At 41.0% G+C, this 26,437-nt stretch overlaps 2 protein-coding genes across 4 annotated transcripts; both read right to left on the bottom strand.

Annotated features, from left to right (window-relative positions):
* Window positions 1–226: 226 nt before the first annotated feature.
* LOC120734964 (protein phosphatase 1 regulatory subunit 1C-like) lies at window positions 227–20,589 on the bottom strand. Of its 2 annotated transcripts, XM_040034095.1 has the most exons (6): window positions 20,412–20,589; window positions 18,776–18,833; window positions 12,825–12,862; window positions 12,091–12,145; window positions 8,278–8,481; window positions 5,405–6,330 (listed from the first exon to the last, which is right to left on the bottom strand). In XM_040034095.1, the coding sequence occupies exons 1-6, from the start codon at window positions 20,490–20,492 to the stop codon at window positions 6,275–6,277; spliced, it is 492 nt and encodes a 163-aa protein (XP_039890029.1). In that variant the 5' UTR covers window positions 20,493–20,589; the 3' UTR covers window positions 5,405–6,274. The 2 variants fall into 2 exon arrangements, with proteins under 2 accessions (XP_039890030.1, XP_039890029.1); XM_040034096.1 differs by lacking the exons at window positions 5,405–6,330; window positions 8,278–8,481 and adding an exon at window positions 227–3,135 and having other exon boundaries at window positions 20,412–20,562.
* Window positions 20,590–23,342: 2,753 nt separating this feature from the next.
* On the bottom strand, window positions 23,343–25,842 carry LOC120734962. 2 transcript variants are annotated; one of them, XM_040034092.1, is made up of 3 exons: window positions 25,696–25,842; window positions 24,927–25,003; window positions 23,343–24,135 (listed from the first exon to the last, which is right to left on the bottom strand). In XM_040034092.1, the coding sequence occupies exons 1-3, from the start codon at window positions 25,825–25,827 to the stop codon at window positions 23,967–23,969; spliced, it is 378 nt and encodes a 125-aa protein (XP_039890026.1). In that variant the 5' UTR covers window positions 25,828–25,842; the 3' UTR covers window positions 23,343–23,966. The 2 variants fall into 2 exon arrangements, with proteins under 2 accessions (XP_039890026.1, XP_039890025.1); XM_040034091.1 differs by lacking the exon at window positions 25,696–25,842 and adding an exon at window positions 25,272–25,295.
* Window positions 25,843–26,437: the final 595 nt, after the last annotated feature.

The following is a 26,437-nucleotide window of genomic DNA, read 5'->3' as shown; positions in this document are numbered from 1 at the left end:
CAATCCCGAGCAGATCTACGGTTCCAAACACTAATCTTCGACCATTTCCTAGCAAACAAACACACACACACACATATTCAGACGGACACACACTTGTATAACATGGTGATGTTTTCTTTCTTTTTTTTCTAGCTAGTCGTAACATGAACATTTTGTGGGTAAAGATATAATATCTGTATTCTACTTTGATGTGAAGCTGTCTGTTTTTAATGTTTATGTTTTGTTATTTTTATGACGACGACAATGACGATTTGCCAAATGTGTTGACACTTAAAAAAAAAAAGAAAAGTGTGTATCAGGGCTTGGAAGGATTGGAGTGTTGACAAGTGGTGAGAAATGCCATTTTTTTGGGCGTTTTCAGTGTTTGACGCCAGCTCTGCGGCAGCTCTGTTAAACTCTTACAGTGGGAACAAGCAAAAGAAAACACTTGCAAGTATTCCCCTCAGCTCCCCTGACTGACGCTGCAGTAGGTGCTACATGTTGTCTGCGGTAGAGTAAAACTACAAAATAACCCCTAATCAGAACGAGTCCACTCGTGGCTCCTGGAAAGGAGCTTCGTTGTTCTTTTGAAGCCCTACTGAAGCAGCTGGGGGAAGCACGCCTTACTCAAAGGCACCTTAGCAGCAGCTGATGATAGCTGACCATCTATAGTCCAGTTATATAACTGTTTAACTTTAATACTAAGGTCATTTTAACCACCTAACACTAATAAAAAAACATAAGATGAACTGGAGCTGCAATAAGAATAAAAAAAAAAATTATTATTATTCACCCTCAGTGCCGCTTTCACTGGATTTGCAAATTCTGGTCGAAGGGGCATCCACCAATGACTCTTACATATTTGCGACGGTTGTGTGGGACCTTAAAGGACAGATGGACAACTTTTACAAAGTGCAGTCTGATTTTTATTTTCTTCCTCAATCAGAGCACAGCAGGGGCTACGTAATGAGACACAAACCTTACTCTCCTTAAGTTAGCCCTTTGCTAGTGTAATACTAACCCCAGGGCTCTGTCTGAAGGTTCATTCTGCATACTACTCATGACTTTTAACCACTGCTGGAGTTATTCTGCAAGTGGCTGCAAAGTGAAGTCATATTTACAGAACGTAGCAGGAACACAGAAAAAAAATGTTCAAAAAGGTGTTTCTTCTGTGGCGAGTCAGTAGTTTGCATTATGAGCTTGTAAGGACAGCTCCGTGGACACATTCTGCCATTTGATGTGGAATGGTTGCTGTTTTACTTTATAACTTCTTTTTTTTTTTTCTTCTCTTTTTTTTTCTTTGTGTTTCTGATTCCAACTTGTAACTTAAAATGACATGAATAAAATAAACTTTAGGGCTGTGTCAGACCTGAACTCTGAGTGTGTGCCACTACCTGCGATGAATGAGGTAAAAACCGGTAAGTATGAACACACAAGGGTAATTCACAGTCAGGTGACAAGTTAGACTTTACGCAGCAGGTAACCAATCTACTCAGGACTCCTGCAATGATCTACAAGTAAACAACTGTTCAAAAAAATCAATAATAAGATGTTGCTTTTTGTTACTTTGTGTTATTTTATTCAATTATTCAAGATTTTATGGCATTCCTAACAAAACTACTTTGGTAGCCTTGCAGTGTCACAGAAAAGCCACCAGGAGGCATCCAAGATGAAGACAAAAAAGTATACAGTAAATTCCTGGTGGCTGAGGGTGTAGCATATATGTCGTCAAATTTGACAAGTTATTGCAGTTATTTATAAGTGATGCCGATCACGTACGCAGAAGAAAAGCATATGGTAATAAAAAAAACATAACTCATCTTCAAAGTAATCCATTATAATAATACGTGGTACATTTAGTAATTCCTCATCAAATCCAGTTTATTTGAAGAAAAACAAAAGTAGATGTAGACAAATGTATCATGATGCAGAATTGCAGCAATTTAAAGTGGCAGTTTCCAGTGCTTGGATGCAGATTTTTGAAACCATTCAGTGAGTAAAATGATGAAAAGCTATAATAAGTTGACATTTCTAATATCAGCAACAAACTGCAGGAATCAAATCTCAAGAACACTTTTAAAATTAAATGCAACACAACAGAACTTTTACATGGTGTGCAGTTTAATAAGACACAAAAAGAAGGGGGAGGGACGATGACCTTTGCACCTGAGTGTAGCCAGTAATATTTGTGCTTTTCCAGTTAGATGGCAGAATGTTTGAAGAATGTCTTATAAACCTTTAGGGTCAACCCGACAATCAATGCAACCTTCGATCAAAATACTGCAATATTTATTGCAGTATTTTGTGTGTTTAAGATATGCTTTGCCTACAAGCTGCAATCTCACGGTGGACATTTTGAAAACTTCTGGTGGGAAATGTATGCAAATTAAAATTAATACATGTGTAAATACATATTTGAAAATCCTAATCGCGTAGAAGAGAAGTTGGATGATAACATTTTTGCTATATTTTCATTTATTCTATATTTTTGAAATTTGCCAACTATGTATTAGATCCCATGTTATATCTAGTTGCTATCCATTGTAGTTAATGTAATCTAGGTAGAATTAAATGTACCTAGATTAATTTCCTCCTTGATATTTAAAAACTTTAAAATGATATAAAATGTATAAACAAACAATTGTATAAACAATTTTCCTTCAGATGATAATGTTTCGTTTCCCACCAGAAGCATTTAAAAGTCATCTGGGACAGTTTAAGGTTCTTTTTTTTAATCACTTCTGTTTAAGGAAAAAACATATTTCTGCCCTTATTTATGAACTAAATCTGAGCTCATTTTAATTGTTATGTACTTGGGTGTTAGTTGTGGTCAGGTGACTGTCAGCTGGGCTGTTCCCCTTTTGTTTAAAGTGAAGGAGGAGATGCTGGTTGAACACGTTTCTTTACCTACTGTGATTAAAACCTTAACTGAGCTTTCTATAACCTCCACACAGCTCAGCTTTCCCAACAAGCCCGGACATGCACAGTAGGTGCTTGACTTGGATGGAGATGGATGTTTGAATCAGTCTTGGGGTTTGTCCAGAATATCCACAAATAAATTTGGCCGCCTGTTCAGTGCTGAGGTTTCTCTGCTGGACTAGTCGTCCTGAGCGCTGCCTTCCTCCTCTTCCTCTGGCACAGAGCTTTCCAGCTTACCTGCACAGACACACGCGACAAATGTACCAAAGTCTGCTGAGTGAATTTCAGTTTCTACTGTATTCGAATGATTCTCATACACCTTGAAGGTGTATGCATTTAATTACCTACGCAATGAAAAGAAACCATTACATGATCATAATATTGTCATATAATTAACTTGAGTGTAGCACTTCAATCTTTTTAAAAGCTTTCTGTCGTGTTGTCAAAACACTAGAGAAGCTCGTGTTTTGACAAAACAAGAGAAGCTTTATATAATAAATACTTAATGAACGACAGCTTTACAATGTTATTGTTATAAAGTCGATGTCTTTGGCTTCTGACTACTGAAATACATTCATGTTCAGTAGCACAAATGACTCAGAAACATATTTAAAAATGGTAAATGGCCTGTATTTGTATAGCGCTTTACTAGTCCCTAAGGACCCCAAAGCGCTTTACACCGATTATACCGATTACAAGGCGAACTCCCAACTCTTGAGCCACGATCTCCCTTAGTGGATCAAAAAGGCAAAGATGTCCAAGTATTTACTTCATGAGTACAAGAGTTTCGGTTTGATGGGCAGCATCCAACTTTTAGTCTTCTAGCAGTTAGAAGTCATTAAAGGAGAACACTGTACTACACTGGAAAATGAGAGGTAAACATCCAAACACAACTACAGCCTTATCGTATCAGACGGTAAATGCAGCAAGAACTTTTAGTGTTGTTTCCCCCCCTCTATAAGGATAATTCTGTTTGATGTGTGCTCATACGTGTAGCTTCTTTACAATCTTTCCTCATTTGTTGCATAATGAACAGTGTCAGCATCATGGATGTGTGAAGCGAGCCTTTAATTGTGAGATTAGAAACTGAAATCAGAGTTAGAGCTCAGTCAGACTTTTATGTTTATTTCTTAGCATTTTTACTCTTCTCTCATTTTAAAATATTTTTTTTCTCAAATCAATGGAATAATAACATAAGACTCTATCAAGAATTAATTCTTGAAGTCTTATCAAGGCAGTGGTTTAAATGACACTGAGCCAGCTGTAAGGTCATATGTCAGCACAACTTTTATTTTGAACTGTAAATCAACCAAGATAAACTTTGAGAAAAGTTGGTCAGCTGATGGTTATTCAGAGTTGAAATGTTTGCCCAGAACAGGAAGAGACCTCTGGCAGAATCAGGAGGGGCAGGTGTCAGCTGCAGCTGGAGGGTGAGGAGACAGAGCGGAAAAGAGAAGCACGGCGAGATGACCAAACCCAAACTACAGGTGAGAGCAGGAAAGATAATGACACTGCAATTATGGCTTATAATGAAACACCCTGCTGTCCACGCAGAATCTGAAATGGTTATTTGTGTTCATGGACATGAATTGTCAGCACAAGTTTGTGGATAATGTGTTGGGTTTCAGTAGTAATCAGAAACATCTGTGACACATACTTTTTCTAGATAAAGCTTGCAATAGTAACCAAGAAACCAGGTAAAAAGGTCTTACAAACAGATTTTTGTATCATTGTAAACTCCTCCTACATGATCTGGCACACAGGTACATCTTCCACCCCATATGATGACATCATCATGCTTCCCAAAATTACACATTTGTAGCTCGTGCTCCTATAACACCTTGTAAAAGCATATTATGATTTTAATTGCATGACTGTAACATGCACTTATATCAACAAGCCTCTTATATACACAATATATCGTGACGTTAACTATTTGACTACTTCACAATCCGCCTAGCAACCACCTAACGATGGACTGTGTATTAATAACACAAATGAAGTGTGAAAATCTGAGATGTGTGTGCCACATTGGGCTGCTTTTGTGAGAGTGAAGTGATTTGTTCCACCATCAACCTTTCCAAACACCAAATGGGAATTCTTAGATTTTTAAAAGTGGAAAATATTAATTTTGCCATTATGTCCATGAATAAGAAGTGCAAGGAAAGAGTTAACCTGGTGAGATCACGGTAATTGATGAAGACCTTTGAGTTTTTCTCCTAATTCTCATTAACTGGAGGACAAAAAATAAAAATGATGAACACACAAAAGTATTTGGTAGCGCTTGCTGATACCATACAGTTATCATAGTCCTCCTTAGTATTCCCATTTATAAATGCAGATTTGTTTATCCATCTGTTACTGTTACACTGTGTAAAGGCATCACTGCTAATAATAATCATAACCATTGTCATAATGATATCTGTACTTATAATACTGTATAATTCTTAATAGTGTGACATTATTATAAGATGCTAAGTATTTATATATAAAAAGTCCTTTTTTTCTCTTGTTCTTTTTTTTCCATCCATGAGTCAAAATGTCAGGTTTTCTGGAAATTTTGACTTTCGAACTAAAACTCCTAACTCAGTTTTGCATTATGAAGGCAGTTTTAAGCTGCCTAACCTGAACTTTTGCCACTTTTGACAGGATGCAGCTTTAAGCAGGATTCAAAGATAAACCAGATAACGATGCATTTAACCACCTGTGATAGTAAAGCCACTTCTTCTCACAGCACATCCTGTCTGTGGATTGTTTTTATTTCCCCCCTCTCACGGCCTTGGGATTTAAAAACACCAGGACTCGTGCTGCATAAACCAAGCACTCCTTTACAACTCCACATGTTAATGCAGTGATGTGCAGATGCTGATCTCCAGATAGTCACGTCGCTGCAGATATAAATGCTTTAATCTCTTAATGGTTGTCTCAGTCTGCTCTGCTCCATCCCACATGGCTTCATATTTAAAGGAGGAATAAGACATCGTCAGACATTTTGTTTTTTGTTTTTTTGTTGGGGAAGGATAAAAATGTGCTGTTGCTTAAAACCACACTCAACATGAAGCCAAACCCCAAATGCAAAAATGTTTCAGCCTAAACGTATGTTTCTTTAAACGGTCTTGAGAAAGTAGGACAAAGACGTGCTTGAATATAATCTTTATTTTTACAGCCAAAGTTTTTAAAGTTGGTACATCCAGCTAAAATCTTTTATGTGCATGTGTGTGCGCATGAAAGCGCGTGAGAGCTGCTACCAAATCAAATCATACTGCATATAGGTGTAGCATAAGAGTGAAGCAGAGTGTTAATAGGATGTGATGAACACCAGTGAGAAAGATGAAGGGGAAAGTCGGTTACTGAGAGACGAGGAGATGAAAGGCGGCTATCGGGAGACAGAGTCCGGACTGGACACTTCCTTTTTGTGGTCACATGACAAATCTGAGAAATGGGAAGAGAAGAGGAAGGATGGAAGAAGGCACAAGAGTGGAATATCATGCAAAGCCACAGGAAGATAAGAGAGGGAGACACAGGAGTTGTGCTGTTAGTAGTCTCTTCTCAACAAATTTCAAATCACAGACTGTTAGTATGGAAATGTGAGCATACAGTGAAGGTTAGAGTATGTGCATCAGTGGTTATTTTAGAGAAATAGCAGATTTTGGACACTCAGGATTTGAGTAAAAGCAGCAGCTGTTTACAGTCGCAGTTCTTCCTTTCTAATAGACTAGCTAAGAAAAATATCTGCTTCTTTAGCTGCTCGATGTTCAGCTTTCCTCACCTGCTCGTATCTGACTTTCTGTTTGCTGTGCGTTGCTGGGAGGTGGTTTTCTCAGGACTAGGCTGCGGTGGCTGATAAGAGCAGGCAGCTGAGAGACTAGAGCTTAATTTATAGTACTGCATTGAATCTTTGCTGTAGTGATCGATGTCGTTGGAATTTATACACTGGTGTGTCTGCATAACTCTGCTGTCAGAAGCAAAACTCCGCTAATAAATCCTGAACAACAGTTAATTTCATGGCTATACAGGAAGGAGAGAAGACTTAAAGCTGAGTGCAAACACAACTTTGAAATGTTTTTGCACTGGCAAAATGCGAGCTTGTTTATTATTTTAATGAGCAAACTCGATGCAATTACATCCCATTACAGTTTGTTTCATGGAAATATTGTCCTTGGGCTAATCAGTAAACTGTTTGCACTGCATCTATGCACTCATTATCGTCTGTCCAAGGTTCAGTTTCAGTGTACTTTAGTGCACAGTACTGTAAATGTCTTTCTCCAACACTGTAATATTCCTCATAGTGGATCCTGTGGCCTTTCTGCTGGGACACGTAATCTCTCCAGCTATACCTGAGTCTTCTCTCCAAGGCAGGAGGCGCCAATCTTATTAAAAAAAGGCACTTCAACAGTCTGCTTTCAGCATGAATCCCCCCCTTTTCTAACTATGCTGTCTGTGGCCCCTGGAGGATCTCCTGAGGATAATGGGTCATGCTTGCTCAGAAGATAATAACCCCCTTCAGCCTGACCTTGGAGGGGAGCTTGCTCACAAGTGTCTGACCAGGCCTGAATACATGGGTCCTAATTTAGAAAGGAAAATAACATGGATCTGCTGGCCTGTAGGCCCATACCCATTATTATATTCAATGCAGTACTATAAATGACACTGATATAGTTTCTGCGTATGCAAGCATAGCTAGATCTGCACTGGTTCAAGTGACACAACTTTCTTCACCGGTGTTGGCCAAATGTTTGTGCTGTTTAATATCCCTACACCTGAAGGTACAAAAGTCATAACAAACAATTACTTTGTAGTGAAGTGAGCGTTAAAAACAGTGGAAAGTGTTCAGGTTAGCAATTTAAATAGCATCATCACTGATGGGCTATTTAATGTTAGGTCTTTTAGAGGACTGCACAAGCATGTCTGCACTGGCTGTTTCCTTATAGTCCAAAAGGTAATACCGTGCATCAATGCAAATATAATTTTTTTTTCTTGTTATTTTATTTTATGACACTTTATCTGCAGTACTTGCATGCAACTTAATCTGGCTTTTGCTGCTGGCAACTTCACAATATCATAATTTAGTCTTGAAATGAACGTGTGTGTGTGTGTGTGTGTGTGTGTGTGTGTGTGTGTGTGTGTGTGTGTGTGTGTGTGTGTGTAAGGCCAACTGTTTACTCCAAAAAGTCAGATTATGGCATGAGAACTGTGTTTTGGGTTTCAATTTTACTCTGCCAACATTTAGTTGGCATGGAAGTCACTAAACTAGCTGACCTTGAAGTCAAAGTAAGTCATTATTGTGTAACAACTAGACAAAAGTGATTGGTTTGGGTTTTTTTTGGAGTACACTGCTGACCAGTTGGTGTTATGTATGTCCAGCTAAAAATATTTTACCCCCTGAACTGTTGCTCTCTGCCACTCCTCTCTCTTGATTGGCTAACAGCAGACTCGCCTCATTCCCATTGGCTTCCTCTGGCCCATTGTGATTACCCCACATTGCAGCGGTAACATAGAGCTCTGCTGTGACTGGGCTGAGCTCGCTGTCTGTCTCACAGAGCCCTGCCCCCAGAAGGTGTTGCTCCACCCCCAGCTGAAGCTCTGAGGAGAGAAGAGCACCTCTAGTGGAGATACACTTCAACTACAGGCACATCACTTTAGCGCAGGAACGGCTCAAGATAGCAAAAGTAAAAAGGAATTTGTAGAATGAAAATGAAAGGGACCAAATTAGAAGACCAAAAAGTGAAACTGAAGGAGAGAAAAACAGAAACAGGCTTCTAGTAACATCAGAGTTAAACCAGAGGAATATGTATCACTTGTAGAAGAAGTCTGTGAAGGTTCTCAGTCATCCAGTTGAATGTAGTCTAAGGAGCTTGGAAACAAAAGCATCTGGACCTTTTTAGGTTTCTTGAAGATCATCCGAGAAGCTTCTTTAGTTCTAAAAGCAATTGGTAGACAGACATCTCTAAAGGACTGATTGTGACCCACACCCATCTTCACACCTTGGCTCATGTGATTAGGTAGAGGATCAATAGGGGGTCCATGACCCTCCTGGGAACATTCGCATAGGTCTTAAAATCTGGGACTCTCCACCAATTGCTCTCAGATTTGAAGAAGCTTCTCGGGTGAGAGGTAAAAAGTCTTCAAGAAACCTAAAAAAATCCATACGCTTTTTCTTTTCAAGCTCCTTAAACTATCACTTGTAGATTTTTTGCAGTTGCTGATTTACTGTAAAAGTTTAGGCTCTTAAGGAAGAACTTTTGTATTTTATAAGTTTGTCAAATATAATACTGAATCACACACAGATCAAGGTTAATATAGTTGGAACTAAACTTAAAAACTTAAGTGTATTAATAATAATAACAATAATAATAATAATAATAATAATGATAATAATAATAATGAACCCTGAGAAAGTGAAGACTAAAACTATAATGTGTATTTAAAAATGATAAAAATTGTTTATTGTTTGAATTAAAGGTTTTTGTTTTGTCAACAGTGTGTGCCTGATGAGGCTTTAATGAAATATAATATTTTAAAAAAAAAAAGTACGACAGTGAGAGAAAACATATTAAACACCGCGCTGGGACAGTAGATTTATAAATAAAAATTTTTTCCTTATCCAACAAAATGTAAATGCTTGCTATGGATTTAGGGCATAGGCAGTTACTCAAGAGACTATTAGCCACACACACACACACACACACACACACACACACACACACACACACACACACACACACACACACACACACACACACACTCTCTCTCCCTCTTTCACTTAGTCTTACATACACACTCACTCAGCTGGGATCAATAAAAGAAAAGCTTTTACAGTCTCCACTTCCCGGAATCAAGTCAGTGCTGCACTCTCTGCCCAGACTTATATGTGCTGTGTTCTTTTTCTTTCCTCTTTATAATTTCCCCCCTAAAACGCACACCTTTTTTTTGCGTACTCCTAAAGCAGAGTTGTCCGTGCTCCCCGGATATAAAAAAATCACCAGTGTGTTTTTTTCCCCTCTTTTTTCTCAATCAGCCTCTCCTGTTCTGCAGCAGTTGCATCACTTCCTCTGATTCCTGCTTTCCATGTGGAATCTCTATAATAGTTTCATCAATTATTCAGCTCCAGCGACGATAACAAAATGACAAAAACTGCTACAGGAAAGTCATGCTAAAAGACATCAGACGGGTGCTTTTTGCATTGTTTTGCTGGCGACAGCTGAGACGCTGCCTGAGTTGACAAATGAATCTGTTCAAACAATTAAGTCCCTGCAAATCTGTGCTTCTGATCAAAGTATTCATCAGACCATTATTCACAGCCGATTATGAAGCGGCAGGAATGAATGGGCACCTCACAATCTGAGGCCATGGTTCTCAGTTGGAAAAGGGTGGAGTGAAATGGTAAATGGCCTGTATTTGTATAACGCTTTACAGATCCAGTCATCCACACACACACACACACACTGGTGATGGCAGCTACATTGTAGCCACAGCCACCCTGGGGCGCACTGACAGAGGCGAGGCTGCCGGACACTGGCGCCACCAGGCAACGGGTGAAGTGTTTTGCCCAAGGAGACAACGACCGAGACTGTCCAAGCCGGGGCTCGAACCGGCAACCTTCCGATTACAAGGCGAACTCCCAACTCTTGAGCCACGATCGCCCAGAGTGGGACAAGTTGCTGCCCTAAGTAGACGAGTTTAGGTCGTATCTCTGAGTCCTGTTCATGAGTGAGGAGAGAGCAGAGTGAGGAGCTGATGGAGGGATTATTATTAGGCCTAGAGTACAGCATTTCTATGAACTATATTTGATATAAGTGGTTATTAATCCATCCATACTTTAAAGAGGACCTCTTCTGCTCAGTTCCACCTTCATAATTTTGTAATCTTGGACTCTAGAATTCCATGATTAACAGTTCAGAATCATTTTTATTCATGTTATGCTGGGGCCCTTACTTCATCGTCTTCTGTCTGAACCAGGTTCTTTTGCCTTTCTTTGCTTTTAAAGCCACCCTTCCTCTAGATTTTGTCATTGGCTTCTCCTCATAAGTAGAAGTTTGAACGCCCAGAGCCGTGTCCATCTTCCTGAGGACATGTGCTCTCATCCCGAACCAAGACTAGAAAAAGCTGTCTGAAAATGAGCCCACAGAGGATTCTTCTTTTTTAAAAAAAACATTTGCCTGATTCCCTTTAATATAAACACCCACCGCTGTGGCAGGATATATATGTGAGCGATAATAAAGGAAAAAAGACGAGCCATTAAAAGTAACCCTGACTATCTTCTCTCTGTCACGCTGGCAGCTGGAAATCAGATCACAGGCTGGGAAAAACAGGGCCAGAGGCTAAAGAACAAACAAGGCTAAAACTCAGACTAAAGAAAGGAAATCTTAAGAACAACAAATATGTGAAGCAAAACAAGCAGAGCTTCCATCCTAAAGGCAGAACATACAGATACCACGAAACTTAAGAGAGGAGGGAAGAGACTAGTGTGTACACAGCTGCAAGCAATGACACTGCAGACATTAGAGGATATCGTATCAAAATTTTGTAGAAAAAAAAATCAATAGACTGAACGAAAATACACGCATAAGGACAAGTTTGTAGCTTTTATTCTGACTATAAATCATGTGTTAGTTATTGAATATTGCTGGTTGGATAACATTTTCTAACAACATGCGGATTGTCGGCTCGGTCTCCCTCAAATCAGACTGATTTTGATGATGCCAAAGAGATACAATAGAGAGTGTGTTGCTAATTATCCAAAACTTTAAGCTCGTCTGAGTCAAAGATGTGTAATTGATTTGTAAAAAAAAACCATCAACAGTAGATGCTTTTATTTCTGTTTCTGTGCCTTTTCATAGACTACAAAGACAAACGCTGTCGCAGCTCCTTAAACATGTAGAATCTTTGCTTTTCTATCAGTGATGCTACACGTCTTTCATTATTGTTTTAATGCACATTTTGGTGTCTTTGTTGTTTCTGGTGCATCTCGTTGGTGTTTTAATTATAGGAAAAATGTGGCTTTTAAAACAATAGATAGCATTTGGGCTTGTGATGCACCACATAAATCCTCATAATCCTCTCCTCGAGGGAAAATTGAGCTTTTATGCTTTTTATAGACATTGTACACATTTGGGGTTTTTTGTTGTTGTTGTTGTTGTTGTTGTTGTTTTAATTAAATGGAGACGAGGCTGGAACTAGCTGTGCATTTACCTTTCATGGAGGGTGGGGCATAGGTGCTCTGCTTCCTCTGAGAGGACTCTGAAGCCTGCAGAGCAAAAGAAAAGAAAATCATCTTTGTGACAAAAGTTCAAAGTGAAAATTCTCCTCTAACCGTCAAATGACTGAGTGGAGTCCAAACATATCTATTTATCTGCTGTTGTGAATCTTTAATCATAAAAATCTTCCAATAATTGTTTTTCATTCAATAATCAATACATTATTTTTTGCAGTGAACCATGGCTAACAGTCAAATGGTTTGAAACATGAATATGTTTTTAAAAGGTTGAAAAAAACACCTTGACTATAATCACTTCATTATAATGGGTGGTTGCCTCCAGTTCATCTACACTATGATGTTAAAGTGATAGTTGGATACAGTAATACAAAATCAAAATTAGATTTTTTTTTCTAGATTTATTAAAGATTGTCTAATTTTTATAGTTAGTATTTTTAAATTCCTTTTTTCATAAAATGACTGAAAACCTTAAAGATATTTTGCATTTCTGTCATAGATGAGACTGATTACAGTCATGTCAAAAACAAATGTAACTAAAAGGTTGTTTTGCAGTACTTTATCAGTCGCTAACATTGTGGAGGTCTTTTTTTTTTTTTTTAATTTGCTTATACAGAGAAGATTATTATTATTTTCATCTGACAAATGTTTACCTGTTGCTGAGTTTCTCTTTTCCCTGTCTCTGTGTGCATTTACAACTATATATACAAACCTGTGAGTCTCCACTGGCATTGTTCTGATCTCCAACATCTGCAGGAGAGATAAAACAACAGAAAGTGAGCTTTATCCTTAAATCCATTTGCCATAACCTCACCTCTTTCTTTTGATTCTTTGCTTTCTTATTAACAGGTTTCCAGCTCAGTAGTGTGAATGCTGGCATTAAGAGTTCTCATGGGGGGCGGGGTCTGCCAGCTAGTTCACACCACATAGGTAATGGGTAGCGGGTTTTTAGTAATTTGGCTTCCTCTGTGGCCTGAAGCCATGCTGTGATCCACTTCAAAAACAGCACAGCTGCAGTTTGTACGCTTCCCAGTGCAACATGTACTGGTACTGGTGCTGGTCGTGTTAATCAGTATTGATCGCCCATACAGGCATGGAGGGATTATGAGAGAACAGGCCCCTGGTCATGTAAAAAGCCCCTCACCCAGTATGCATGCAGTAACAATACACCCACACGGGAGGAGGTGCAAAGGTGCAAAACAATTCAGTTTTGAGTCTCTGTGGTTGTTTCTTCACCATCTGTTCGGATCTTTTTCTATTATTTCTGCACCTACTTTTGGCTGTCGGATTTTTACTGTGGTCAAAACATGTCATTGCTATCTATAGAAGATTTTGTCTGTAGAGAAATAAATTAGTTATTTTATTTAATTCTTTATTTTTGGCAAACACATAAAACTTAAATCACAAATTAACAAAAAGAACAGTTACCGTTATGATATTATTGATGAGTTCAAATATCAATATGGTATAAATAATACATTTTTAAGCATAATTTTTATTTGTCAATAATGGGATCTGTATTTTTTTTATTGCTTTACATCTGTTTCTGTTGTGCATCATGTTTTGCTTGATTTGCAGCTCTTGGCAGTTTTTCATGTTCTTCTTCCAACTTTTCTGCTTTTTGTATTTCTGTGTCTGCTTTGATTTAACAGCCATATTCCCACTCAAAGCACCAAAAGCTTTTAGTGCCAGGAACCTGTTACAAGAAGCTAAAGGGTTCCTATTCTGCTGTTTGCCTGTGTTTCCACTGCACTCGTAAAGCCTGAAAAGGTTTATTCGGCTAAAATAGTAATGACTGTTTCTACATGTGCGTTACATCTCAGCTGACTCCATCTCTGTCCTCAGTCTGTGTCAGGGCTGCAGGTCTGTGTGCAATTTAGAAAATAACATTTTATTTCTCCGGGTGGCCACCACTGCTTACTCGTCCTCGTGCTCATTGAAACCACAGACTGTATACAAAAGATGGATGTAGTATCCAGATCTTAAATTATGGCCTGACTGTTACGATGGCCACTGTGACAGATTTGGTATAAACACAGAAAGTGCAAAAGTAGCTTCTTGATCGCAGCGCTTTTAACCTGCATCCCTATTAATGACCAGTAGGGGGCGATTTCTCTGTTTGCAAAAACAAGACTGGCTGTATAAAAGTTTGTGAGAAAACACAGTAGGGCTGCAATCGCCACTCCTAAAGTTCCTAAATTTTTATAAAATATTAGTGACTCTTCTGAAACTTGTGGGTTAAATAATTCACTGTAAAATAATTCTCCCAGAATTAATTTTGACTCCGGTTCCTGTGTTGGAAATGCCCTGACTCCTCCCAGGTTCCTGAAAAGAGGCTTATTTCTTGTGTTTTCTTCTTCTATGGTCTGTTTAGAATCTCATTCTAGTCATTTCCCCCTTTTTGAAGTTTGCTTCTGTCTCATTTTGCAGTCCTTTGGAGTCTTTTGGCTTTGTATCATTTTTAATCACTTGGTTTACTCACTAACAAATGTTAAAGAAACGCAACAGAGGTTTTCTGGCACAACTTCACCTTGCCGAAGCTGCTGCATTGAGCTGCTGCATTGAGCTGCGGCCGCAAGGTGGTTGGTGCCTGCCGTGGTGGTAATCCCCGAACCAAATGGTGGACACCAGAGGTGAAGGGAGCCACCAGGCTGAAGAAGGAGGCCTATCGGGCTTGGTTAGCCTGTGGGACTCCGGAGGCAGCCGACAGGTATCGACAGGCCAAGCGGAATGCGGCTCGGGCAGTGGCTGAAGCAAAAACTCGGGTGTGGGAGGAGTTCGGAGAGGCCATGGAAAAAGACTTTCGGACTGCCTCGAAGAGATTCTGGCAAACCGTCAGGCGTCTCAGGAGGGGAAAGCGGTGCTCTACCTGCGCTGTGTATAGTGCTGGCGGAGCGCTGTTGACGTCGACTGAGAAAATTGTCGGGCGGTGGAAGGAATACTTCGAGGACCTCCTTAATCCCACTGACACGTCTTCCGAGGAGGAAGCAGAGTCTGGGGATGAGGGGTATGACCCGCCAATTTCCGGGGGCGAGGTCACTGAGGCAGTTAAACAACTCCTTGGTGGCAGAGCCCCTGGTGTTGATGAGGTCCGCCCCGAGTTCCTGAAGGCGCTGGACGTTGTAGGGCTGTCTTGGTTGACACGTCTCTGCAATGTTGCGTGGAGATCAGGGGCAGTGCCTGTGGACTGGCAGACCGGGGTGGTGGTCCCCATCTTTAAGAAGGGGGACCGGAGGGTGTGTTCCAACTACAGGGGGATCACACTCCTCAGCCTCCCTGGGAAAGTCTATGCCAGGGTGCTGGAGAGGAGAGTTCGTCCGCTAGTCGAACCTCGGATACAGGAGGAACAATGCGGTTTTCGTCCTGGTCGCGGAACACTGGACCAGCTCTTTATCCTCTCCAGGATACTTGAGGGTGCATGGGAGTTTGCCCAACCAGTCTACATGTGTTTTGTGGACCTGGAGAAGGCATTCGACCGTGTCCCTCGGGGTGTCCTGTGGGAGGTGTTGCGGGAGTATGGGGTGTCTGGCCCATTGCTACGGGCCATTCAACCCCTATACAACCGTTGCAAGAGCTTGGTTCGCATTGCCGGCAATAAGTCGGACTCGTTCCCGGTGGGTGATGGGCTCCGCCAGGGCTGCCCTTTGTCTCCGGTTCTGTTCATAATTTTTATGGACAGGATTTCTAGGCGCAGCCAAGTGGCGGAGGGCTTTCGCTTTGGTGGCCTCAGAATCTCATCTCTGATTTTTGCGGATGATGTGGTTCTGTTGGCTTCATCGGGTGAGGGCCTCCAGCTCGCACTGGAGCGGTTCGCAGCCGAGTGTGACGCAGCGGGAATGAGGATCAGCACCTCCAAATCTGAGGCCATGGTTCTCAGCCGGAAAAGGGTGGAGTGCCCACTCCGGGTCGGGGATGAGTTCCTGCCCCAAGTGGAGGAGTTCAAGTATCTCGGGGTCTTGTTCGCGAGTGATGGGAGAAGGGAGCCGGAGATCGACAGACGGATTGGGGCTGCGGCTGCGGCTGCAGTAATGCGGACGCTGCACCGGTCAGTCGTGGTGAAGAGGGAGCTGAGTGTAAAAGCGAAGCTCTCAATTTACCGGTCGATCTACGTCCCTACCCTCACCTATGGCCACGAGCTGTGGGTAGTGACCGAAAGAACGAGATCGCGGATACAAGCGGCGGAAATGAGCTTCCTCCGAAGGGTGGCTGGCCTCTCCCTTAGAGATAGGGTGAGAAGTTCGGCCATCCGGGAGGGGCTCAGAGTAGAGCAGCTGCTGCTCCACATCGAAAGGAGCCAGCTGAGGTGGTTCGGGCATCTGGCAAGGATGCCCCCTGGGCGCCTCCTGGGCGAGGTGTTCCAGGCATGTCCCCACCGGGAGGAGGCCCCGGGGCAGACCCAGGACACGCTGGAGAGATTATATCTCTCGGCTGGCCTGGGAACGCCTTGGTATTTCCCCCGGACAAGCTGGAGGAGGTGGCTGGGGAGAGGGAGGTCTGGACCTCTTTGCTTAGGCTGCTACCCCCGCGACCCGATCTCGGATAAGCGGATGAAGATGGATGGATGGATGGAACTTCACCTACTTTCATGGTGCACAGAGAAGAACATCTAAAAGACTCCAGTAACACTTGCAGAATAAAGAACAGCTTTGTTGTTTGACCAGTGCATCACAGCTTGTAACCTGACCTTGATATGGTGCAGGAGTTGTAACAAGCACTGATTCTCAGATTCTCTGGAACAGGGGACTCCTCAGGGCCCTGCGCCCATGTTTCATCTGCAGGTGATTGATTATCTTATCTTAAACAAAGGAACAAGTGTCTTAACAGACAAGATGAATATCTGTGCCAAAACTTCTCTGTTTCTTTAGGCTGAAACTTTCATCGTTGAAAAATAAAACAGGTTATTAGCCCGGGATGTTTTTAATCTTTAGATTAATACACATTTAGAGAGTTGATGAGATTAAGTCAGCATGAACTACAATTTGCTGTGGAACTGATAACCTGAGATCTGTAACAGATATTGGACTCATTAACGTCCATTATTGGTTGTTGTCTTTCGGCAGCTGCTGCCAATAAGAAGAAATTCCAAACATACAAAATTAATACACCCAAAATAGATTGTGAGATTCAAAAACCTCAGCTCAGTGTGTTTCAGATGATGTCCTACTATACTTGTGGGGACCAACAGTCACCTATGGGGACAAAATGCCCGTCCTCACGAGTTTGAAGGCGTTTTTGAGGCTCAAAATGTGGTTTTAATGCCAGGGTTACAATTAAGTTATGGTTAGGCATTCATTTTTGATGGTTAGGGTAAGCAGCTACGGAAAGCTTTATGTCGAAGAGATGTCCTCACTAAGATATAAAAACATGTGTGTCTGTGTGTTTCAAAAACACCACTTGTAAGCTGAGAGCACAGAGACCTTTGGCTCTGGGGGATTTTCAACATTAAAGATGCAACTTTAAGACCAAAATGATTTCCTGTAGAAATCAGTAAATGGTAAATAGACTAGTTCTGCTTTTCTACTCTACTGAAAGCGCTTATGTAACAGGGCAAATTCACCCATTCACACACACATTCATACAAGCACAGAAGTGTTTTCTATCTAACATTGACACTCTGAATGCATCAGGAGTAACTCAGGGTCGGGTGCCTTGCGTAAGAACACTTTGGCTTGCAGACTGCAGCCACAGTAATGTTTTGGGTTTTTTTTTTTTTAACTTAATGTGAAAAATATCTGCCATCATTTCAAAGAGTAGAAAAATATTGAAACTAATTAGCAAATTTAGAACATTGGGTCTGCAGTTCCTGTCCCAGTGACCTTATTTGAAAGCATGTGGTTGCTTCTTGCTTTCACAGCTGCCAGCTGCTTCTCCTCCTACAGACCGTCGGGTGAACTGACTGAAAATTAGGAAGAACTACAAATTTAGTGGTTTTAGGTCATAATTGGTTAATGGAAATGGTGAGATTAAAAAGAATATTCATGTTTATACCACAGACGATAAAACATTTAGAATTATGTGCAGACTCTCTCAAGACTCTCACTGTTGTGTTTTGAGTGTCATTTGCTAGATAAAGAGGAAGGAGTGAAAAATAACCAAGGTTTAAAAATGAAAACAGTCCTTTCTTTAACTAAGACTTGAAAATCACGAGCTTTAGATTCTTTTTGTGCATAGCATAGCCAATCATGCACAGCAAGATCGAGATATTCTGTGAATTGATTTGTGGCTGCCCTCTGCTGAGAATATTTCTCTCTGTGTGTTGAAGATACTGAAGTTGTTTCTGTCTGTCTCGCTCTCTGGCTTTTTTTTTTTCCTTTTAAGCAACATTTTTGGGATTTTTCTCTCTTTAGAAATGGACAAAATGGCAGCTTAAAACCACATCGGGCGCCTGCAGAGCTCAGTGCAGTTGTAATGGGACCAGCCTCAGAGCTGAGCTCGCAGAATGGAATCAGCGTGATTATTCAATCAGTCGGTTCCCGTGTAGAGGGATTTATAACAGCTTAGAGCACAAACACACACTCTGCAGGCATCCATCAGCCCGCTCTAAACACTCAGATCACTTACCAAAAGTAATCTAATAAAGGTTCCATTACAGCTGCTGCTTTTCAGCAGCCCGTCTCCCACTCTACCTCTCACCCTTTCTCATTTCCTCTTTCCCTGTCTCACCTGTGCCAGGTTGTCTGTAGATCTGCAGAGTGGCAGGAGTTGGTCTTCTGCGGCGGATCTGAGGTAAACACACACACATTTTCATCATTAACCCTTGAAATCATTCGTTGGCTTTGGGAACACCAACTTCAGTCCATTATCCAAATAAACCTTTATGAAAAATACCAGCTGGAACAAACTGTCCCGACTATCGCAGTGTAAAGAAACACAACGCTGTGCATCTGTGTAAACGTAACAGTGTGCTCTTATTAGCAGGGTGAGGTTTATGGGCTTATGATCCCCAGTGCATATTAAAAATACAGTCTGCTACTTAAACTTTTATTACTTGATTCAAGGTTTAAAGCACAACTTTCCCACAAACCACGCTGTGATAAAGTAACTAACTAAAGTAAACTAACAACTGCCTGACTTAATATTTATTTTTCTACCTCATTCTTTGGAAGAGTGTAATATTGAGGACATTTCAAATCCAAATTTCTCATTTTTAAATGCAACTCGTAGTCTATATTCCCAAAGATTTAATGTGCAGACACTTTGGCAACAGTCCCTAACCCTTGCAGTGCATGTTTTCTGGGTTTTCCTGGCTCAGAACCAGCCTGTGGGTGTACAACTGCACATTGAAGTAAACACTATACAGTAAGGGCATTCAGTCTATAATCTTATATGACTAAAAAGATCACTTGACCCTTACTGGAAGGTGGCTTTTCAGGAAAAAAAAAAAAAGATAGCCACTAGCAAAAAATGCACACTGTCGTTCATTGTTTATTTGACAGGGAGAGGTTGGTGCGATGGTATCTCTTAAAACCATCTGTGAAATTTATCTGTGATTTGTGGGAATGCTGACACTTTCTGAGGCAGTCACTCCCCCAACATTAGATGCAGGGGGCTCTAATCAGTCACTGTTCATCACCAACTTCCTCAAACAGTCCATAAAGATGTCAGGAAAAAGCAAAGAGCAGCAACTCCCTGATATATGACGGTTAAGCTTGTTTGTAAAAGCAGCTTATGCTTCTTCCTCTTAGAGCCACTCAGGATCAGCTAAAGAAAAAATGTGCCTCTGCCAGGCTTCTCCACATTTGAGGAAACGGTCAGTTAGTAAGAAGTATCCCATTTTACCATGAATGCCTTTGAACCAAAGTAACCTAGAAGAAAAGGTGAGCAAGATTTCTTGGGATTTCCGTCATCAGCTACTTGTAAAACAAACAAGGAAAAGCATTTCTGATTCCTGGAAGAGATGGGAGTAAATACACTATGTAAAAGTTTATGGAAGTTACAGTAAATAAGTCACTGTTAAATTATTCAAATGGTATTTCAGTGTGTATTTTTTTCTGTAATTCTTCATATCATTTATTCAAAGTCACATAAATCTCCTGCAATTAAACGCCTGACCAACAGATGTGAAAACAAAGCACTTAAAAGTGTCACATGCACTGCAGCTCAAACACAGCGTACCCATTAAATACACATGCTGTCAGCCAGATACACAAACGGCCGTTTTCATAATGCCGACTTGCGCACATGCTCTGCACCCACACACCGAAAATTCCCGATAACACACGCAGGACATAAAAGCCCCATTCAGCTCTCACATGCATGAGCCAAACTCTTTGGCCCACACATGCTCGGATACACTCACATGTTCGGCAGCCTGTGGGTCAAGCTGTCCCTGCAGCGGAGGCACAGCGAACTGGATCTTCTTTGGACTGCTGGGCTCCATTATTACTGACTGAGAGATAGAAAGAAAGACAGAGGGAGAGAGAGAGTGGATGTGTGTGTGTGTGTGTGTTTGTGTGTCAAGGAGGGAGGGAATAGAGAGGGAGTGTGGGAGTGGTCTCCTCTTGGCCGATGTGGTCCATTATCACTAATTGACAGATGTGAAGAGCTAGAGAGAAAATGACGGGGTGGGAAGAGCAGCCAAGTCAGTGCAGTGTTTTCCGAAACAACATCTGATATTTACTGAAATAGTAAATTTACTCAATTATTTCCAATCTCATGATATTATTCTGTTCATAGAGTGCAGATGTGCCTGGCCTGATCTCACATGTTCACTTGAGATGCTTCAATTTACAGCTTTCACTTCACCACTAGAAGCCACATTTAGCCCCAGATCAATGCTATTTGAGGTCTGTTACGCTTGAAAGTTATAAGAGTATGGCATTGATTTTATGATGGAAAAAGACCATGTGACCAAAGATGGCAACAACAGGCCTCCATCGTGACTTTTTCTCAATTTAGCAACATGAGTAGGAATCTGCAGCCGTGCTCTGCTTAGGCATGGTGGAGGAAAATACTAGCACTGAGGTTTTGCAGGTATATCATGGCCACCTTATTAGTTTAGAATGCTTGTATACAGGTAGATGACAACTTAAAGGGAAAGCCTGAACCCCTTGACCCCTGCAGGGAGGATATCTGGTGAATCTGTTACGCTACATTTGGTTTGGGTGCTCTAGAGTGAAGGTTTGCTGCAAATCGATGCAAAGCTGCTCTGAGGGATCACATTTATTCCGTAATGAAATATTTTTGCCCTGATGGGAGTCGTCTCTTTCAGGATGACATCCATGGGAAACGAGGATGAGGATGAAAACGGTGTGAATCATCTGCCGTGACCTTCACAATCACCAGATCTCAGCCCAGCAGAACACCCGTGGGAGATTTTGGACCAATTTTATTTTAAACCGTCACCGAAACACAAAACGACGAGTTGTGCTTTATGCCTCCACAGAATTGATGCCAAGCTGCACTGAAGCTGTTCTGCTGTTACATGTTTATTTTATAAAGCTGCTGCAATAATTATTCCATTTATTTTGTCACCTGTCTGCATCTTTTCATTTAGAAACCAAGAAAAGAAAATCTTAATAAGATGCTAACGTTGTGCTGCATACAGAGTTTTGCCACCAGTGAAAGATTTCATTAGTTTGTGTAATTTTTAAATGGTGAAATATAAGAGGAAAATGCACGAGTTTAAATAATACATTTAATGTGTGGTGAAGTTATAGTTTTGGTGTTTGATTATAGAAGCACGTATAAAATCATTTTGTATGTACTGAGGGAAGTTAAGAGTAAAAAAAAAAGGAAGAACGGGGATGAAGAAAAGTCATCCTCCCCTTTGGCTCTCTGCAGATCTGCAGCATTTACATGTTCTACCCCCAACTCCGAAAAAACGCCATCCTTTACCATCAATGACATCAGTGCATGTTTGTGCGTGTGCTGGCAGCCATAGTGGAAACAGTGTGTCCCAGTGGAGACATCTGGAAACTTGGTGGCTACTGTAGGTGGAACAAACCACACACGCATCATACAAAGAGCCTCTTGTTAGTTTTTTCATGCACTTGGAAACCGTCCAATGCTGTTCTGTGAAGGTGAGACAGAAAAGACTGTTGTGTTATCTGCAGCGTACAAGCACCTGCATTTTACCCTCGTAACAGTCGAGTTCCTCTGTGCGGGGCATGACGTGAGATCACGGGTAACATGTTCTACCAGAATTGCTGTGAGTACTTGAGAGGATAATGGAATACATTAAGGAAAAAGGAAAGAAATGAGAACATCTGACAGATCGCTAAGAGCCGATCTTATCTTGGTCTTTTTAGCCATTTAAGCAATGCAGTATCCATCAGTCAACTCGTTTTGGTCCAAAGTAAAAAAAAACAACAAAATTTTTAGATGATATTATCCACTGTAAAAATAATAATAATAAATATCCAAGATAGATGTAGAATAAAATAATCAAATATGCTAAAAACCCTCAGTCTCACTCTCACCCACAAAACACCATACACATTACAAAACCTTTGGTAACCACACCAACCCAAATAATGTGTATATAGATAGATATAGAGTAGTGGTAGGACTACATGCCTTTAGAGCCAGAGTCTTAAGTTCGAGTCCCAGTATATCCAGTAAGGGGCAGAAACAAGAAGGCGTTGGTAGGCAAGAGATGAAAATAGGGTGCTCTTGAAATGGGTTGCATGAATAGGATGAGGGACGTACGTTGTCTATAGGCATCTTTCATACCCAACAGCCGCATTGACGACAGAAACTATTAGCAACAGTCTTCTTCTGATTTGTAAGAAGGGACTGCTCTCACGACTGGACAAGGTACAACACAGGTTGGGAGGAGAGAGATATAAGCGCTCCCACCTGAGATGTTATTTATCAAGACTACTATATATATATATATCATCACAAACACTTTCATTTCAAGACAGAACAATTTGTTACAAGCTGGTACTTTCTGAACCCTGGTGTTTGAAAAGGCCTCCCACCTACAACTGATAAAAAGTAACTCGTTTCGTCGCCGTTTTGACGGATACTTTACTCAAGGACAGACTTCCCAAAATGACATTTAACTAAAACTGTAATATAAAAAAAAAAAAAAAATACAAATTTGATGATCGAGCAGTCCTTATGTGACTTTCTCTTGTTTATAAGCCCCTCCTACTAGATGAGGTTTCCACGCAGGATTCAAACAAAACTGTCCTTTACGATTGCATGCATGTGATGCATGCAGGGGAGGACCACTCTCCCAGACAGGATTATTGCATTATTGTTTACAATGACAAAACATTAATTTAATGCCTTATATTCACATTTCTTTATTGGTTTTTTCACATGCTTAAGGGCTGTATACAACACTGCAGGGCACTGTATTACCAGGGCAGCTGTGTACTGCTGTAATGACTCCAGTGTGTGTGAGGAAAGTACATACAGTAATAACACTGGCATGGTTGTGCAGTAAGTGTTTGCAGATGTGTGCAGGATGCATTTGGAGCCTGAAGAGGTGCATATAACATAGGAAACGTGTGCAGAGGTGGAGGTATATATTGACCCTGACGTACGAGAGGAGGAATATAGTCAGGCTGAAGATGTGGTGGCTGCCGCGGCCATGGGAATGGTACAGAGGGAGGGATATCGTCTCTTCTTCCTAAGGTTCCCCCTCTCTCTGGTCGGCAGATGGTGTAGGTGGTGTCATTCTTGTGTTTTTGGGGCAGCACCTGGAGGTGAAGGGTGGAGGTGACTTGGCGAGGGTGGGGCAGGAGACTGACAGACTTGGTTAGCCGAGGTCTTTTGAGCATCCCCTTCATCTTTCCCTTATCCTCTGGAGTCTCGGATGTCTCCGCTCGCCTGTCACCATCCTGCCCTCCAGAATCAGGTTCAGCAGTGTCTTCACACACAGGCCTCACTGGTGTCTCTTCTACGACGTTCCCAGTAAAGCAACTGCTGCTGGAACTGGACTCTGCTTCTGAGTCGGACTTAACCTCTGATCCAAAGTCTTCGTCAGATGAGCTGGACTCACTCCTGCCCCCCCACCGAGACCTGAAGTGTGCCTTGTGGTTGTAGCAGTCAGGGCAGCGAGATAGACTCTGGAGTTAGAATAGAATAGAATAATCCTTTAATTGTCCCACAAGGGGAAATTTGGTTGCATCAGCTCACTTTGGACTAGAATCAGCAGGAGATAAGGACATGCATGCAGGTCCTCCTCCTACAACACTGAAACAATGCTGGCAATTCCCCAGATTTACACAAATATTGTAGAAAAGAAAAAACATTTAACCTGTTAAACTGGACTTATAGCCTCAGTATTAACATTTTGACTGCTGCCATGTTTGTTAGGATCCAGAAGCGACCATATTTTGACTAGTTGGAAACCGAATTTCCTAGAGGAACCCACCCGAGGGATTAATAAAGTTTTATCTTATCCTATCTTAAACATCCAGGGCTTAAAAATGAAGCCGAATTTGGCCCTAAAAGTGAGTCAATCCCAACAGAAAATACAAGGCCCACCTTTTCTGGATTGATAAACTCTGCTTACCTGTGTTACTGAACTTGAGCTCGCATACGATAATATGGTTTGTAAGAGCATGGAAAAGTCGCTGATGAAATGAACTCAGGCTTCATAGATACAGAAGGAAAATTCCTATTACGGTTAAGCCCCACCCCTTCATTTTCAAACCTGTTGTTTACAGGAGCAGCCAATCAGAGGACACTGACTTAAGGGAATTGAGGGCTGAAACAAACCTTTGTCTGACAGATGCAGAATATTTTGAGCTGTGAGTCACACAAACTCTACCCGGATACAGTCTAAGAATTTAAAAACCAACAGATCTCTTTCAAGAGGCAATTTTTCACATCATTTAAAAACATAGGTTAATACCTTTGATTGTTTTTGACAACGTGCTTGATTGTCCTCAGTGTTTTGTTCAGAATCTGAGTGAAGTCCTCCAGACTCGTCTAGAAATCAGATGGAGAAGAAAATGTGAAGGAAATAAGATGCACAACTACACGCATAACAAAAAAGAAAGACAGGTGGTTATTTGTGTTAGGGTTTTTTTGAAGCTACAGTTTGTTGAATTCTAGATTCTACATGAATATACAAACGCACAATTACCTGTGGCCTCTCATTACACAACATTTGAAAACACCTGTCCTACTTCAACACACTAGCAAGAAGTTGAATGGTTACATTTTCTTAGCTGACAATAAAAAAAATACTACCAACCCATTAATAATCCCTATTAAAACTCTGAACCCAGTTGGAAAACAAAGCAGAGAAATTACACTTATTTACTAGTGTTTGAGCAAAATGTTACAAATCACATTTAAGTGACTGAGTCTGGGCTCAAGTACTTTGAGATTAACAGGAATTCACATTTGCTACTTGAGAACATATGAGGTCATGTTCATTTTGATTTAAAGTCGTTTTGATAACTAATGAATGATTTCAGGCTCAGGATTTTTTCTGTCAAAGAACAAAATATGTCCTCACTCACGTTTCAGCAGTACAGACTGAGCAGATTAATTGGTGAGAAAAACAGTCCTAACCAATTTCAGCTGTTAACCCTGCGTAATGTGTGGCATAGTAAAGTTTGCACTTGCTACTTCTTAAGATAACAAGTTATTCATTTATCACAAAGCGCACTCACCCATGCTTCCCCGCTCTCTGCCTCAGGTCCGGGATACTTCTGCTTCACACACCTGCGTGTGTTTGTGCAAATGAGCGTCAGGTGAGCGCGTCTTGATATGTGCTGTTTGAGGAAGAGACACGCTGAGCTCATCGCTGTCAGAAAATAAATAAAATAAAGAGCCGACTTCCAACCACAGATCGACACACACAAGCGCATATGCATATGCATACACACACCTTTTGTAAACACGTAACAGGATCATCGTCCAGGCCCCTCCACAACCTCCCACCAGCTGAATAAACACAAAGCTCCTATTAAAAGTCTTAAACTGCTGTTGATTTATGGGCAGGTAGTATATGCATGCGTGTTAAAGGTCTATATAAACCCTTAAATATGAAAGGAAAAAAAAAAACACCTTCAGTTTCAAACATTTCTTTATTCAGACAATGAAAATCTGATCTGATACAACCACTTACGTCACTCAGAGACAGTTAAGGCATGAAAATCTCTGCTGGTTTGGCCACAACAAACACAAAATAATCCGCAAGAAGAAAAAAAGAGATTTGGGAGTAACTCAGGAGTGTAATATTTAAGCTTCTCTCTCTCACACATCAGAGCTTGTTGACTGAAGTGTTTAAGAACAGGATAGTTATTTATTTATTTATTTATTTGGGGGGGGTTTCCAAAGAATCCTGAACACATGAATCTACAGCTAAACAGTTTGCTTAGCATGGAAATGTGGAAAGGGCGGCTTACACGT

This window comes from Simochromis diagramma, unplaced genomic scaffold (assembly GCF_900408965.1).
Source record: "Simochromis diagramma unplaced genomic scaffold, fSimDia1.1 OVJJ01000176.1, whole genome shotgun sequence".
In the NCBI taxonomy this organism is placed as follows: Eukaryota; Metazoa; Chordata; class Actinopteri; order Cichliformes; family Cichlidae; genus Simochromis; species Simochromis diagramma.
Note: the sequence above shows the minus strand (reverse complement) of the source record. Positions and strands in the feature narration are given on the sequence as shown.

Bases quoted from the DNA above. Each gene is read 5' to 3' on its own strand.
- LOC120734962 (XM_040034091.1), bottom strand. The intron at 24,136-24,926 runs GTATTAACCTAT...TTCTAACTCCAG, and splicing joins GTTGTCAAAAACAATCAAAG to AGTCTATCTCGCTGCCCTGA.
- LOC120734964 (XM_040034095.1), bottom strand. From the start codon at position 20,492: ATGGAGCCCAGCAGTCCAAAGAAGATCCAGTTCGCTGTGCCTCCGCTG. The intron at 18,834-20,411 runs GTGAGTGTATCC...TGTTTACCTCAG, and splicing joins ACCCACAGGCTGCCGAACAT to ATCCGCCGCAGAAGACCAAC. The intron at 12,863-18,775 runs GTGAGACAGGGA...TCTCTCCTGCAG, and splicing joins CTACAGACAACCTGGCACAG to ATGTTGGAGATCAGAACAAT.